This window comes from Hyperoodon ampullatus (assembly GCF_949752795.1).
Source record: "Hyperoodon ampullatus genome assembly, chromosome: 3".
NCBI classification, from domain to species: domain Eukaryota; kingdom Metazoa; phylum Chordata; class Mammalia; order Artiodactyla; family Ziphiidae; genus Hyperoodon; species Hyperoodon ampullatus.
Window position 1 is genome coordinate 116,377,622 of NC_136916.1, and position 16,213 is coordinate 116,393,834.

At 38.9% G+C, this 16,213-nt stretch overlaps 1 protein-coding gene across 5 annotated transcripts in view; it reads left to right on the top strand.

Moving 5' to 3' along the window:
* The window catches only part of SRP54 (signal recognition particle 54), a gene marked incomplete at its 5' end in the record, with an annotated part of 32,551 nt that extends 30,376 nt beyond the window's left edge, over positions 1-2,175 (top strand). For all 5 annotated transcript variants that reach the window (XM_079699822.1, XM_079699823.1, XM_079699824.1 and 2 more), the window contains 2 exons: positions 1,010-1,105; positions 1,980-2,175. In XM_079699822.1, coding sequence (XP_079555948.1) covers positions 1,010-1,105; positions 1,980-2,071 — 188 coding nt within the window. In that variant the 3' untranslated portion in view covers positions 2,072-2,175. The remainder of the gene's footprint in view (positions 1-1,009; positions 1,106-1,979) is intronic.
* Positions 2,176-16,213: the final 14,038 nt, after the last annotated feature.

Here is a 16,213-nt window from a genome sequence, read left to right on the forward strand (position 1 = left end):
TCTACTTATTCATTGCTATTGCATCAGTGATGTTTTTGGCTTTCTGTCTCTTAAGAGTGCAGCAGTTATTCTCTAAAGGATGCTCTTATCGCTTCTGCCCCAGGGTGCATCTCTTTCATTGGCTGCCTTTTTACTGTGGAGTTTTGACTGAGTGTGTAGAAATTCATTAATAAATGGAGTTGCATTATTCTTTCTATTCTCTGAAGCTTTTTGTTATTTATAATAGCTTCTTAGATATACACGTCTTCAGGTTCTCTCAGACTCATTCTTTCATATCCATTTATCAGTAATCCACTCTCTTTCCCAATTAACCCATATCTATAAAGTTTTTTGTTCAGCATTCTACCATGTCACTATTAAACAATTGTTATAGCTTACTATTAATAACCACTGGATATGTTTTTGCTTATAGTGGCTCATTCACAGGTATAAGTAAAAATGTTAACAAAAATTGTAGCCCTTAAGAAAGTTCCTTAGGGCTTCCCTGGTGGTGCAGTGGTTAAGAATCCGCTTGCCAATGCAGGGGACACAAGTTCGAGCCCTGGTCCGGGAAGATCCCACATGCCGCAGAGCACCTAAGCCCGTGGGCCACAACTACTGAGCCTGCACTCTAGAGTCCGCGAGCCACAACTACTGTGCCCATGCTCCTAGAGCCCGTGCTCCGCAACAAGAGAAGCCACTGCAGTGAGAGGCCCATGCACTGCAACGAAGAGTAGCTCCCGCTCGCTGCAACTAGAGAAAGCCTGAGCGCAGCAACGAAGACCCGACACAGCCAAAAATAAATAAAGAAAATAATTTTTTTAAAAAAGTCCCTTAATATTGAGTTTCACTTGTTCTTTCTCAAAAATATGTATGTAATTGGGATAAAGAGTAGAAGGGAATATGTACAAATAGAAATAATTGTGTTAGAGTGATAAGATTATAGGTTTTTTTCTTTATATTTACTCAATTTCTATGATACCCTGATTATATTACAGTCTATACTGACTCAAAACCTTTCTTTCTTCAGGTGGTGACATGTCTAAGAATGTGAGCCAGTCACAGATGGCAAAATTGAATCAACAAATGGCCAAAATGATGGATCCTAGAGTTCTTCATCACATGGGTAAATACAAAGTTGTTGCCAGTTGCTAATACTTGGTTTAGTTTATAAGGGTTGAGTTTTAATATGCCTTTTGTTGTGATATGAAAATCTGTTCAAACAATGTATGATTTAAGTAAAAGGGCCATCTAACTTCTAAGTTGAATGGTTGTAACAGTGCTGTATAAGCTGAGGTTTTATTCACTCCTCTGCTGCTGTTTGTGATTTTTTGAGCAAGCTACTTAATCATCTTTTGTTAATGCTTGTTCTGGTGACCTTTTGCCTTAGTTTAGAATCTGGATAGTTTCATTGATGAGACTTTGGAATTATATAACGATTTTGAAAACCCAGTTCCACTTTTACCATGTAACCTGTAAAAAGTTCCGTAAACTTTCTGAACCTCACATTCCCCTTCTGTAAAATCACAGGCAATAGCTCGTCAGGAAATTATGATGATTAAATGAGCTAATAGATGGGAAAGCATTTAGTACAGTTGTGGACATAGAGCAGATGTTCAATAATGGTGAATTGTTTTCTTACTTTAAGTCCTATGAAATAACTACCTCCAATCCCTGCCCCAAATTATTACTATTTACAAGACTCAGACTTCCCAGGAAAAAAATTTTTGTTTAGATTTACTGATTCCCTACTGTGTGACAGGTACTGTTCTGAGATCTCTTCATGTAGTATGTATTTCTCATAATGTGATGAGGTAAATTATTCATTCTCTTTTATAGATGAGGATACTGGTTATAATACAAAGTTTTATGTACTTTAAGGCTGATGCAGTCAGAACCCAGTATATTTTTTTAGAAGTTCAAGTACTTATTAGGCAAAAGTAACAAATGTTTCAAGTTGTGTTTAATAATTATCTGATTTTATTCTACTCGCACTCTAGGTGGTATGGCAGGACTTCAGTCAATGATGAGGCAGTTTCAACAGGGTGCTGCTGGCAATATGAAAGGCATGATGGGATTCAATAACATGTAAAGAAGATGCCTTAATTTAAACTGACTCAGTTGATTACATTGTTTGCTGAGACCTCAGAGTTTCCCTCCTTTTTGCAAACGGGAAATAAAAGTATTTTTCTTGTCTGTCTTGCCCCTTTTCTTTCTCTCCTCATCTTTTTTCCCCCTCCTTTTCTTTTTCCTTCCTTTTTCCCTCCCTCCCTTTCATATAAGGGAGGAATATATGGTTTTTGTGGAAATCATTATATTTTTGCTTTAGATTTTCTTCTGTTAGTTTTCAGCCGTCATAACACTTCTTAAGTTAAACAAATCATGATGTAAAATTTTAGTATTGATACTTAAAATTTTTAATTGTCTCAAAGGCCAAGCATTGCATTTGTAAACAGTCCTGGTCAGTAGTTACATGATGTCTCAATAAAAGTGCTGTAAAATAAACTTCAAAGTCATTACAAGTTAAGGGGTTGTTAACTTTCTTTATGGCTTAAAATTATCAGTGTATCATGTTAAAAGGCAGACAGAGGAGCTAATATTTAAAACTATTCTCATAAGTGTACCTTTATTGGGACATATGATAGAGTAACCTAACCATTAGTGTTAGGAATTTTTGTTTAACTTGGAATAATCAAGATAATTTTGCCATAGAAAATCTTAGGTCTGCCATTTAAATTGAAATTGTGAATTTGGTTACAGTTCACAATTTAATGTTTTGTATATAACTTGCATTTTTTTTACCTCATATTTTTGAAGACTTAATGGCAATATTTGATTATCTTGAAGAGCCAATTTTGTTATGTTTCTTACATACCAAAAATCTGCTTGAAGAAATTGATATACTTTGATGATAATAGCTAATGTATAGACCTCCTAATGGGAATATAACTGCAAATATTAGGCTGTCACTATTATATATTAAAAATAATCAGACAATGACAAGATTGACTTGGTTGTTGGTTACTTTGGATTGCTGCACAGTTCATTTAGGACAATGGCTTTTCAGTAAGTTATGGAATTAATTTAAGATACTAGAATAATTATTATACCTACTCATTATTGACATCATGAAGATAATAGATATGGTATAACTGTATTTTGAACTAGGGTGAACTGATTTTGAACTAGGATGAACTGATCTTCAGCAAAGAATTGATTTGTAGAAGTAGAAGAGAGTGAAAGAAATAGCTAGTTTTTATAGTATTAATTTTTTATAACTCAAGTGTTTTAAAAGGGTCTTAAAATCCAAAGTATCTTCAGAAAATAATTACATAGAGAATGCAGCCGATTTTCTTGTTTATTTGGGCAAAGATTTTTTATCCCACCAAATCATTTTCACCAGCCAAAAACTTTAATATCCCTATAGAACATTTGTATACCCTGTAAAAATTACGTATCTTGCTTTCTGCAGAAATGTCATCACAAGGTCCAGCTACAGAAATTTGACAATAGAGAAAATATTGTTCTCCAAATTAATTTCTTATTAAACTGATGCATACCACCTTTTCTGGGCATGCATTTTTGTGATTTCTATCATCAGGGTACCACTTTTTCATTTTGACCAAAAAAGGAAATGAGACACTTGGCCAAACTGTATGGCTTTGGGCATTGTTGTTAGTATTTTTGGGTGTGATGCAAATTATATTTTTCAGAAGCAAAAATAACAGTGGCAAAAGACAACTAAAGGTCCAGAACATGTAGTTCAGCTTCTATTTCTCTTGCCTCTTCTATAAAATGAGGAAATTGGGGATGTTCTCTGAAATTCTGATTCCATTAATTCCTCAACCTGGCATCTTTTTAGTTACAAAAGCTATCTTTCAGTTCTCACATTTTCTATCAAAGTACTCATTTTTTGAAAGCATAAGTACTATATACCAGAATTAAATTCTTTAATAATTTGAACAAATGTCCTTTTATTTTTCACTGTTGTTAAAATTGGTTCCTTAGCTTTTTGATATATGTTCTATTTCCAGCTTAGAGCACTAGCTAGATCTAATATCATAAAACATTGGATTCTTCTTAGATTTTATTATAATGTTACTTAAATATGTACAAACATAAAATTAGATATAATTTCTTACATTTACAATGCTTATGTAATTTTAAAACGAAACCAAACAGAACTTAATTATCAGAAAACTACAATACCTAGAAAAGGCAAATTAATAATTTAATCTGATGGATGTCAGTGTTCTGAAAGTATATTTGCTAGCATGTAAAATATAAGGTGTATACACAATGCATTGCAACTTTATGGAGGAATTTTTTGGAAAAAATTAATTACTTTTCATCATGTAGTAAAAGCAACTTTGAAGTGTGTTACATAAACCATTATATTGTTCAAATAAATACAGTGTGTCATAATGTGAGAAGTCCTAAGTTCTGATATGCAGTAATATTGTACTAACCTTGAATAGACATATAACGCACATAGCTAAAAAGAAATGTATTGTTATCAAAAATACTGATATAGAGAAGGCAATAAGACCAGGAAATTTACTAGAACTAAAGTTTCATCATGCATATTAATGTTGGAAAAATTACTATAATATTAATACCTTATGTCAGTGAATGTAGAGGTTCTGAAAAGTAAACCATAATATAAAATAAAATTGAATGATTTTCTTTTACAGGTAGCTTTAGTACATATAAACAAAAATTTGAGCAAAAAATGGAACGAAGTGTTTAAAATAAATGTGAAGGAATTTCAGCTTGTTGATTGTGTATGCAGTAAAAGCAAGTATTTTACTATAATAAAAAATAATAGCAACCACAGAATTTGAATGAGCCAGGGAGAACCATGGCTAAATAACAACTAAATGTAAATAAGTTTTGGTCTTCCTTAAAACCTGGCAATAATTTTAATAAAGCTAAGTAAGGTGCATATTCAAAACTAGGAAGCCATCATCACAACTCAAATCTGTTTCTGTTCATTGCTGGCATTCACTGGATTAGAAACGTAGTCATCTTCAAAATTCTGCTCTAATCTCCAGTTACCATGCTCTGAACATTAAGCTATTGCATTACAGTTAAACCTAATGCCTTTTTTGCTTCTGAGCCATGAGTTACAGGAATGATGAATTTATATCTCAAATTTTGAGGTATTTTTAAATTTTACTTCTAGATCACCTGTATAGTCTGTGGCTTGTTGTTGATGTGATGTGAAATTTTGCTATGAGTCTTTTCCCAACACTTTGCAATTAGGGGTAGATAACAGTTTAGTTGTGCTCATTGTTGAGTAATTGCTAACCCAAGCCTCTAGTCCCTATCCTTCTCTACTGACCTCTTGTCTGTAATATGGGCGTATTGAGTACAAGGTAATTTTTGGATGTTTTTATTAAAGGAAGCTGGTAAATTATGGCACATTTCCTTTGGTAGTATTAATGTGGTGCATACACGCTGTTGAGGTTGGCATGCCTATGCTACTGTTTGCAACTCTCATTACTTTTCTTTCTCTTCATTCAAAATCATTATTTGAAGTGCATATAGATCTTTTAGCTTCATTTGGCTTAAAAGTTTCTCTCATTAGCCTAAAACAATGCATTTCTTGTACCAGTTGGATCATAAATGGAAAAACAATCAAGAAATCGCACAGCAGTACCTGTTTGTAGGAGGGATAATTTAAATGAGTCTGACACTAAGAAAACCCCCTACGTGGGGCCTGACTCCTCTGACATAAAGACTTCTCATGGGAAGCAGAAGTGAGTAATATCCTGTGATTGTGGTCTATTTTTCTTAAACAACACACGCAAAAGTTTTGTGACCTTCCAGGGAAAAGTCCTGTGTAATGTCTGCATATCTGCATAATTTATGTATCTTGCTTGTTTGCTTTTTTGATTTTAAAATAGAATGAGGGAAATTAAAGAGGTAACCTAAAAGAGGTAAGGGTTGTTACTGGATATATTCATGGACCAGAAATTCCCAAAGTTTCTGACTTTGGGAATCAATTAAGTGGTTCAGAATTTTTTTTTTTTTTGCGGTACGCGGGCCTCTCACTGCTGTGGCCTCTCCCGTTGCGGAGCACAGGCTCTGGATGCGCAGGCTCAGCGGCCATGGCTCACGGGTCCAGCCGCTCCGCGGCATGTGGGATCCTCCCGGACCGGGGCACGAACCCGTGTCCCCTGCATCGGCAGGCGGACTCTCAACCACTGTGCCACCAGGGAAACCCAGTGGTTCAGAATTTTATTTCTGACAGAAGTGGTACAAGAAATACCCACCTGTTTCTTGACAATCCATTTGATAGGAAATATAGGGAGCGTGAAGCCCTTCAGTTGATGTGTGGCCTTTGATTTTTTACAGTTTCCTTCTTATAGTTTACCAAGAATTTGGATTGGAGGGTAAATTTGCTCTATATACACAATTGGGTTATCAAGCGCATCTCATCTGTTACTAGGGAAAGGTATGGTTTCCTCAGTCCAGAAAAGGTACAGTTCTCAGGATTGTTTTTTCCTTTTGGCAACTCAGCCAATATCAACAATTTTATTTTAGAGAGTTCAGCAAAAGTTCAGCGTGGGCAGTGAACCTGGAGCTCCTCGGGGCACGTCTCAGTCATTTATGCCATTGTTCCTTTCACATTTCCCCCTTTTGCTCATGATTTTTCCTGGAGAAAATATCACCAGGGCAACTTTTAGTCCCACATAGCTGGAGTGGCTTGGTTGCCTGTTCTGGATTCATCATGTTCCTCAGAGTGGGGGTTGGGTGTAAGAGTCAATAAGTGGATCAGGAAAATCATTGGCGGCATCATGATATTGTGCTGCCTCAAGCATAGTGGTCTGTGTGAGCCTTAACCAAGCAGAAGAACGGTTAAGTATAGAAGTAATCAATTTAAGCAAGGACTTTATCAACATAAAGAAGCTAACAGCTATTAAGAGCAATTACCCAGTTTGCAGAACAGTTCTGAACCAAGATCCAATGTTTGAGGTTAAACAGCTGAACAAATATTAGGGGAGTGTTAAGGGTATCAGCATGAAGCCAAGCGGGTTTCTTTTGTAGGACCTCAGTTTGAGTTTCTACTATACCAGAAGTATTTATCCAAGTACAGCAGGTGACATTTAAGATGGCACAGATACCTCCATGTTCTGCCAGAAGGTAGTCTAAGACAAATCAGTTATCTAATATAACATGAGTAAGTGAGTTTAGGGAGTTAACTTGGTCACTTAATGCTATGACTGTGGCATTAGCTATGTCTGCTATGGTGGCAGAGAGATTTTGAACCAATTTGTCAAGGGTTCCAATCCTCCACTTGGGGAATATAATTAGATATTTCTGAAATCCCTAAGAAGAGATTTCTCAGCAGAGGAAGGAAGTAGAGCATGTGTGCTGTTTGATAATTTCTGGAGAATTTAACACAGTCAAAGGGGTCATTAAAAATCCTAGGGGACATTGAGAACCTGGGGCTAGGGGTGTTGAGGCAGGTCATCTTCCAACCACAAAGATATAGCAGATGGGGCACAAAGAAAGGAGTTGTCAAGGTGAAATTAAACCATGGGTCAGTTATATTTGAGCAGCCTAGAAGCCTTCCTTGTTGGAATATGTGGGGGGTCATCATGAGGACATATTCTGTTGCACAGCAAGGTAAAGATGAGAGCCAATGTTTCTGGGTAACCTCAGGGTACTGTTGGAACAAATTGTTCCTAAGAACTATTGGAGGTTTTGTCTGATTCTATTGACCAAACAGGAAAAAGGAGCTGTGAATTCAAGTAGGCAAACATGGTATGCTGGGAGAATAGATGAATTCTGAACAGGACATGGTGGAGGGATATTAGTAAGCTTGGAGATAGCTAAAGCAAGGGGATCCCAGTGTTTGGTAAATGATTTGGGGTGCCAATGGCATAGCCAACAATCTTAGATTTCCTCCAGTGGCTAGACTTTGGGAAATGCAAACTAGGGCATTACTCTTCCAGGCATAAGGGTTCTGGGTGGATTTTAAGAAAGAATAATAACAGAAGTCTAATGAAAGAACTATCCAAGTAAAATCAGCCATTTTAATAAAAAGAGGAGAAAGTGTGGCTCATGGCCTTGGTTAAAGAAAGAATCCTAAGCTGAATAGATTAGTTGAGTGGCCAAGAATTGGAGCCAGAGGCTTCTTCCCAGGAGAGTTCTGGCAAGATATATGTTTTCATGGAATTACTGCCAAAGGAGGATGCCCACTGTATGTAGTAGGGCTAAGAACATTAATAAACCTGAAACCAAAAGGAGGAGTCTCAGAAGTTCAATTCTCCAGTCCTTCATAGTCAAACTTAAGGGACCAAAGGACCTGGGTCATTTCTTTTAAACTTTCATTCCAAGCACACACCCGTGCATGAAAGTTTTCACTCCTTGAGCATGTGTCTATAAGGAGTATAAGAAGGAGAGTGGCAAGTTGATATATCATCAATTATTACATATCGACGGAGACATAGCAACTCTGTGATAATGGCAATTAGAACAAAGGTAAGAAGAGAGATTTCATTAATGGTGATCATGGAGTCTTGGGAGAGTTGTCTATATCAGGTGTCATTTGCTTCACTTTTGGGTCAGTTTCAGCTTTAGGTCTCCAACTGTTTCAGAGGCCCATTCAGGTGGGGAAGCCTTTTTTAAATGAGAAACCTGAATCTAAGAATCAATGCCTTTATTGGCACAGAGGTTGGTTAAGAGTACCTGATAGGGTCCCTTCCACCTGGGCTGCAAGGAATCCTTTAAAAGATGTCTTTTCCAATAAACATAGTCCCCCGGTTGTAAATTGTGGTGTTCTAGGTCTTCATATCCCAGGAGCGCTTTACTGTGTAAAGGTTTTTCAACCAGGTGCTCATTTTTCTTTAGTCTCAATGAGACTTTGGCAATAATGTAAAAGATCTCCCTTGACTAGAAGGGGCTCGTATAGCCCTGAGTCAAGAATCCTAAGTGTTCCAGTAATTATTTCAAATAGTGACAACTTGTATTTTCCAAAGGGTGTAGATCTTAAATTTAATAAAACTATGGGTAGTAATTTAGACCAAGGAAGACTGACAGCCTCAGAGAGTTTTGCCAATTGTGTTTTGATTATGCTATTGGTTCTTTACACTAGACCAGAGGACTGAGGATGATGGGTGCAGTAGAAATGTTGTAGTATAGGCCAGATTTCACAAACAGCATTTAGAATTTGTCCAGTGAAATGGCTACTTTTATCATTATGTAATTCCAAGGGAATTCCCCAGGTAGGACTAATCCTTTACAACAATATTTTGGCCACTGCAAGGGTGGTTGCTCATCTGCAAGGAAAGGCTTCCACTCAATGGGAATACATACAAACCGTCACAAGAACATATTTGTATCTTTGAGAGAGAGACAGCTAGATAAAATCCCGTTGCCAGATAACAAAGGAACCAAGAGATAAAGGAAAGTGGCTTTGAGAATATGAATAGGTTTTCCTGGGTCATATTTCAGATGATCTCATACCTTTGACATATTTCAGTCGCTACTATGGGAGGTTTCCAAAAGTATTGTTTTCCCCAGGCTATCATTTTATCAGTTCTTTAATCAGTCATTTCATGTATTAATTTTAAGATGGTTTGTTGAGTGACACCAGAAAGAGCAGGGTAGCTGTTTGGCCCATACCAAAGCCCAGGATGCTGGTCAAATATGCATCCTTCAGAAACCCACCTCTGCTGTTCCTTAGCTGTAGCATTCACTTGCCCATCTCTGATAATATCTTTTTTTTTTAATTGGAGTATAGTTGCCTTACAATGTTGTGTTTCTGCTGTACAACGAAGTGAATCAGCTACATGTATACATATATCCCCTCCCTCGTAGACCTCCCTCCCACTCCACCCCATCCCACCAATCTAGGTCATCACAGAGCACCAAGCTGAGCTCCCTGTGCTGTACCGCATGTTCTTACTAGCTAATGATTTTACACATGGTAGTGTGTATATGTCAATCCTAATCTCCCAATTCATCCCACCGCCCTTACGCCCACCCCAGGCCCACACATTTGTTGTCTGTGTCTGCGTCTCTATTCCTGCCCTGCAAATAGGTTCATCTGTACCATTTTTCTAGATTGCACATATATGCGTTAATACACGATATTTGTTTTTTTCTTTCTGACTGACTTCACTCTGTATGACAGACTCTAGGTCCATCCACATCTCTATAAATGACCCAATTTCGTTCCTTTTTATGGCTAAGTAATATTCCATTGTATATGTGTACCATATCTTCTTTATCCATTCTTCTGTTGATGGACATTTAGGTTGCTTCCATGTCCTGGCTATTGTAAATAGTGCTGCAATGAACATTGGGGTACATGTGTCTTTTTGAATTATGGTTTTCTCAGGGTATACACCCAGTAGTGAGACTGCTGGGTCATATGGTAGTTCTATTTTTAGTTTTTTAAGGAATCTCCGTACTGTTCTCCATAGTGGCTATATCAGTTTACATTCCCACCAACAGTGCAAGAGGGTTCCCTTTTCTCCACACCCTCTCTGGCATTTATTGTTTGTAGATTTTTTAGTGATGGCCATTCTGACTGGTGTGAGATGATACCTCATTGTAGTTTTGATTTGCATTTCGCTACTAGTTAATGATGTAGAGCATCTTTTCATGTGCCTCTTGGCCATCTGTATGTCTATTTAGTTCTTCAGCCCATTTTTGGAGAAATGTCTATTTAGGTCTTCTGCCCATTCTTTGATTGGGTTGTTTGTTTTTTTAATTTTGAGCTGAATGAGCTGTTCCTATATTTTGGAGATTAATCCTTAGTCAGTTGCTTTGTTTGCAAATATTTTCTCCCATTCTGAGGGTTGTCTTTTCATCTTGTTTATGGTTTCCTTTGCTGTGCAAAAGTTTAAGTAGGTCCCATTTGTTTATTTTTGTTTTTATTTTCATTACTCTAAGGAGTGCGTCAAAAAAGATCTTGCTGTGATTTATGTCAGAGTGTTTTTCCTTCTTTTTCCTCTAAGAGTTTTATAGTGTCTGGTCTTACGTTTAGGCCTTTAATCCATTTTGAGTTGATAATATCTTTTAAATGTTGGGTGTCCTTCCAAGTAGTATATAGTTAACTTGGTGTGAATAGAGTGACCAATGGGAGGAGGTTTCTTTATGAAGCCTGAATCTTGTAATGCTGCGGCCTTAGCAACTCTGTCGGCCAGTCAGTTTCCCTTTCCTTCCTCAGTGTTGTCTTTGGAATGCCCTGCAACTTATTGCCAATTGTTGTGCAGCAAGATTGCATCCAGCAAAGCCTTAACAAAGGGGCCGTTTTCAATTTCATTTCCCCCTGAACTCAAGAAACCTCTCTGTTTCCAAAGCATTCCAAAATCCTGAGCTACTCCAAAGACATACCTTCTATCAGTGTAAATGTTAGCACATTTGCCAGAGGGCAAAGTGCAGGTGCAAATAGTGTGTATGGTTCAGCTTGTTGGGTTGAAGAAACTGAGGGGCAGAGCATTGGATTCTGTTATAGTGAAGGGAGTAGTGATAGCATATCCAGATTTCAGTTGTCCAGCAGTATTTCATAGATAAACCAAGAAATGTCAAGGTTGTCTAAAGGTGCTTCTTGTAATCTGGATACGGACTAGTCAAAAGATGAGTTGTGGTTATGTAATCATGTGAGATTTTATCTGTTGCTGACGGTAAGAGGGTAGCAGGATTTAGGGAGTTACAATGAGACAAAGTGACATTTGGAGAGGAAAGCAAGATTTCATAGGACATCAGTCAGCTAGCAGATAAGTGTGTGTGATGTGACTTCAAGCGTGCCTCAATAGAGTGAGGGACAAACACCTGTAAGGGAGACCCCATAACTGTCTCTTCTGTAGCCTGCAGAAGGGCAGCAGTGGCTGCTATTGCTTGGAGGCAAGGTGGAAGATCTCGATCTAGAGGGTCCAACTGGCTCTAAAACCCAGTAGGTCTCTGTTTGCCCCCATGGGCTAAATGAGCACTCTAAGGGTGTTTCCTGCTAACTTCATGAATGAATAGAAAGTGAAGAGAATAATTAGGGCGTCCTGAAGCCGGGGCTGTGGCCAACCAAGTGTCTAAGTTTGAAAAACTGATTCAGCCTCATTATTCCAAACAAGAGGATCAGGCCTCTGTCCTTTAGAAGGGAAAAATGAGTTGTTCATACAAGAAGAAATTAGGAACCCAACCCTGCAATAGCCTGTTAGCCCAAAAAAAAGCATTTCACTGGCACTTGGTGGCATGAAGCGGGAAACTGAGATATGCCCTGGACACATGTAGGATCCAGTGTTAGCCCTTGAGGGGTTAGCAAATGACCCAAGTATCTTACCTGGGTTTGAACAGATTGGAGCTTTTTCCTTGAGACCTTATGCCTTTGTGTGCTAGCTGAGTGAGGAGGTATAGGCTGTCCTTGAGGCAGGGGAACATAACAAAACGTTATCAACATATTGAAGTAAAGTAGAGCCGTGGGCAAAATTCACATTGGCCAAGTCTTGTCTCAATATCTGTGAAGAGTAAGTAGGGTTTTCTGTGTAACCCTGAGGCATAGTGGTCCAAGTATATTGATGTCCTTCCCAAGTAAAGACAAGCAGGTATTGGCTATCTGGATGGACAGGAATGTTGAAGAAAGCACTACATAAATCTATGACTGTAAAGAACTGTGTGCTCAGAGGGATTAAACAGGTTGGTGTGAGGGTTGGGGACTATGGGGTAACGTGATATGACTCTATTGTTTACAGATTAGAGATTTTGAACAAAATACCAACCTTGGCCATGAGATTTGCCCATGGGAAGGATTGGTGTGCTACAGGGACTGGTGCATGGGATTATGGGGCCCTTCTGGAAGTGTGCCTTGACAGTGGGACGAATTCATTCTAGGGCCTCAGGCCTGAGACCTGTTGAGGTGAGGCAAAGGTTTATTAGGATCTACCTGGATCCTAATTGATAGCACCTAATGAATGTGTTCTATGTCATTTGAAGAGGTAGACCATAAGGTAGAAGAAACAGAATCTAATAAATCCTTGTGATTGGGAATTAACAAGACAGAAGCAAGGAGGGGAATCTCACTATCAGGACTAGAGCTGGAAGTAGACCTTGAGGAGTCAATTGCAAGTGTATTTCTCCTTTTTGGGAAAAGGAAATATTAGCCTGTAATTTTTCCAGGAGATCTTGGCCCAAAAGGAGTACTGGGACAGAAGGAACAAGAAGGAACTGATGAGTTCCCTGCAAAGAACCTATCTCAAAAGGCAAGGTGTGTGTGTGGGGGGGTACTTCCCTGGTGGCACAGTGGTTAAGAATCCGCCTGCCAATGCAGAGGACACGGGTTCGAGCCCTGGTCCAGGAAGATCCCACATGCCACGGAGCAGCTAAGCCCGTGCACCACAACTACTGAACCGCGCTCTAGAGCCCGCGAGCCACAGCTACCGAAGCCTGTGCTCCGCAACAAGAGGAGCCACCGCAATGTAGCCCCCATGCGCCACAACTAGAGAAAAACTGCACAGACCCAAAGCAGCCAAAAAAAAAAAAAAGGCAAGGGGGCCAACTTGCTTACCTTCATAACCGTGTTGGGAACTCACACCATTTGGACAATTTCAGTACTTTGAGGAAGAGCACCTTGAGGCTGGTGGGGTTCAAGACAGACAAAGTTGTTCCTGTGTCCACAAGAGTGGTAATAGCCTCAGATCCTATTAAAAAAAAAGGTCCAGTTCTCCCAATGGTGTTAGTGGAAGTACCGGGAAGATCCCAACACTTTTCTTGGAACACCATGTGTCTACAAAAGGGAGGTGCTTCTCAAATTTCTCAGTTCATGAAAACGGTCAGAGTGAGTGGCTTTGGGCTGTGAATAGGGACTTCTTTTTAACTTTGGGCAATTCTTCCATTGGCCAGGCCACTTATGATAGTGGCAGGGACCTGGGCTTAGGAGGAACCCTGAAGAGAATTTTGGTCTTTCTGTTGAGGTAGCTGCTGAGTGGCAGTGGTCAGATGCTGCAGCTGCAAATTCACGATTTTAGTGGTCTTGCATTTCTCTCTGTGTTTGTTTTAGACAGCTTATTAGCCAAATTGACCAAATCAGGAGTGGCCATTGCTTTAAATCAACCTAAAGTGCATTTTTATTTTTAACACCTTTTTTAAAAACATTTTTCCTTACGCATGATTGATTATGAAACTATATCCCCCTATTTGAGGAGTGGGTTAACCTTAAAATATTCTCTACTAAAATATATATGAAAGTCTTGTTTTTTATTTGATGGACTCTCCTCGTTATTGAATTTTATTCAGCTTTGTTGTCCCAGCCATTCACAGAAATAGGTAGATCTAAATTTACCTTTTTAGCTCTATATGCATCATTAGATAACTAAATTTAGGTAACAGTTATGTTTTCAAGTAAATTATAGTAATACCTGAATTTATTTTTTGTCATAGTAATACAGTACAACTTATACTACAAAGTGAAAGAGAGAAAGATTTGGCATGTTGCTTTATTGTCCACTTTTAGTTGATCTACGACAGTCTGGAAATAATGACAAAAATATCAATGCCCAAAATAAAACCATTAGAATTTCTATGCTTTTCTGTTGCTATGAGTTGTTTGTTTGCAAAAGACTGCTCTTCAATTGCATATTTGTGTTAAAAAATAACTCTTCTTAGGAAATACTTCTGGTTCATGCTGGAATGTGACTTGCATTTTGAATTTTCAGTAAACTAAGAAATGTACTTGTAAATCATGAAAATAAGTTCTGCCTCAGCAGTGAAAATTGTAATTTGATATTTAATTGCCATTTTTGCAAAATAAAGTCATGCATTTATAAACATTCCACTAATTTTTAATGATAAAAGCTGTTGACTACCCTTCTTGACAGTAAAAGGAAAGGGATTTTTGAATACATGTAATGTAGAACTGTCTTGTTTATGAAAGCCAATTCATGAAGGCTTTAACAATTGGTTCTTTATTTTTCTTTTCAACTTATGCAGCTTTTGCTGTTTTGGATTGTCTCAACCCCATGCTAATGTCACTAGACAGCACTTGTGAACCTTGGCAACAAGCTAGTTTGATTTTATTACCAGAATATACATTATGAATTTCCATCCAATTAAAAAAATATAGATGGCTTTCAAATAATCAACTTTTATTTTTAAGGTTTTCAGTTTGGTTTTTAGGTTTAGTCATATGCAGGATAGAAAGTGTACAAAAATACTAAGCAGAGAGTAAGGAAAAAGAACTTTTGCACAGGAGAGAAAGGAAGAATTAAGGTTGTATGGGTGTTGGGCCTGCTGTTGCCACGCTGAATAGAAGATATGCTGGGCTATAACTCTGGGGAGCATTTATGAATTTGCCTGGCATGAAAATGGAATCTAGGGTATCGAATGAAGACCCTCCTCCACGGCCAAAAGAATGTGTTTTATTTTTGACCTCTACAACTAGTGAAAATTGCCTGAAAACGCTCATACTAAAACTACAATTAAAGACCATTTACATGGAAATGTTCCAACTAGAGTAATGCAATAATCATTGCAATCATGACTTTTTTATTTGGTTGAACACTGGGAAAAATCTGAAAAGTCTGAAATGTTCCCTCTTACACACACACACACACACACACCCTAAACAGATAATAAATTATTCCTCACATTTGTTAAAATGGAAGTTTGCTAGCCCTCTGCTCTCCTTCAGGTCTCCCTTAACTTTTTCTACAGGTACATATACTTAAGTACTTCAGACAGGTGTAAAAGCAAAATTCTCCTTTGAGGCTCTTATTTCAAGGGTATTTTGACTAGACTGTCATCCACATGAGAAACGGAATAAGTAGCATGAGCCGTTCATTAAAAAATATATTTTCAGCAACCACATCTCGTCACAAGGCTTTGAAGCACACTACGCAGCCGTTCTCATTTCACAGTGCAGAAACCAAAGTCTGGGAGGTGACTGCCCAGGATGCAGCTGGTGAGCAGCTGAGCCAAGGTCCAGAAGCCAGCTTCCCGGTACAGGTACGAGGCATGACGTCACTGGTGGTGCCAGTCTGCGAGCTCGGGACGCGGGCCGGGCCGGAAACTGTACTGCAGAAGGCCCCGCCCCGTCCCGTCCCGTCCCGCCCCACAGGAGTCGGGAGTTGTGCCGTCCAGACGGTGCTCAGCCGAGCCCCGGGAGCTGAGCCGGGTGGGCGGGAGCGCCAGAGGCCCCGCCCATCGGGCCTGCCCCACCCCCAGGTCCGCCCCGCCCCGCTCCGCCTCGCCTCGCCCGCCCGTCCCTCCAGCAGTGGCTTGGCCGGGC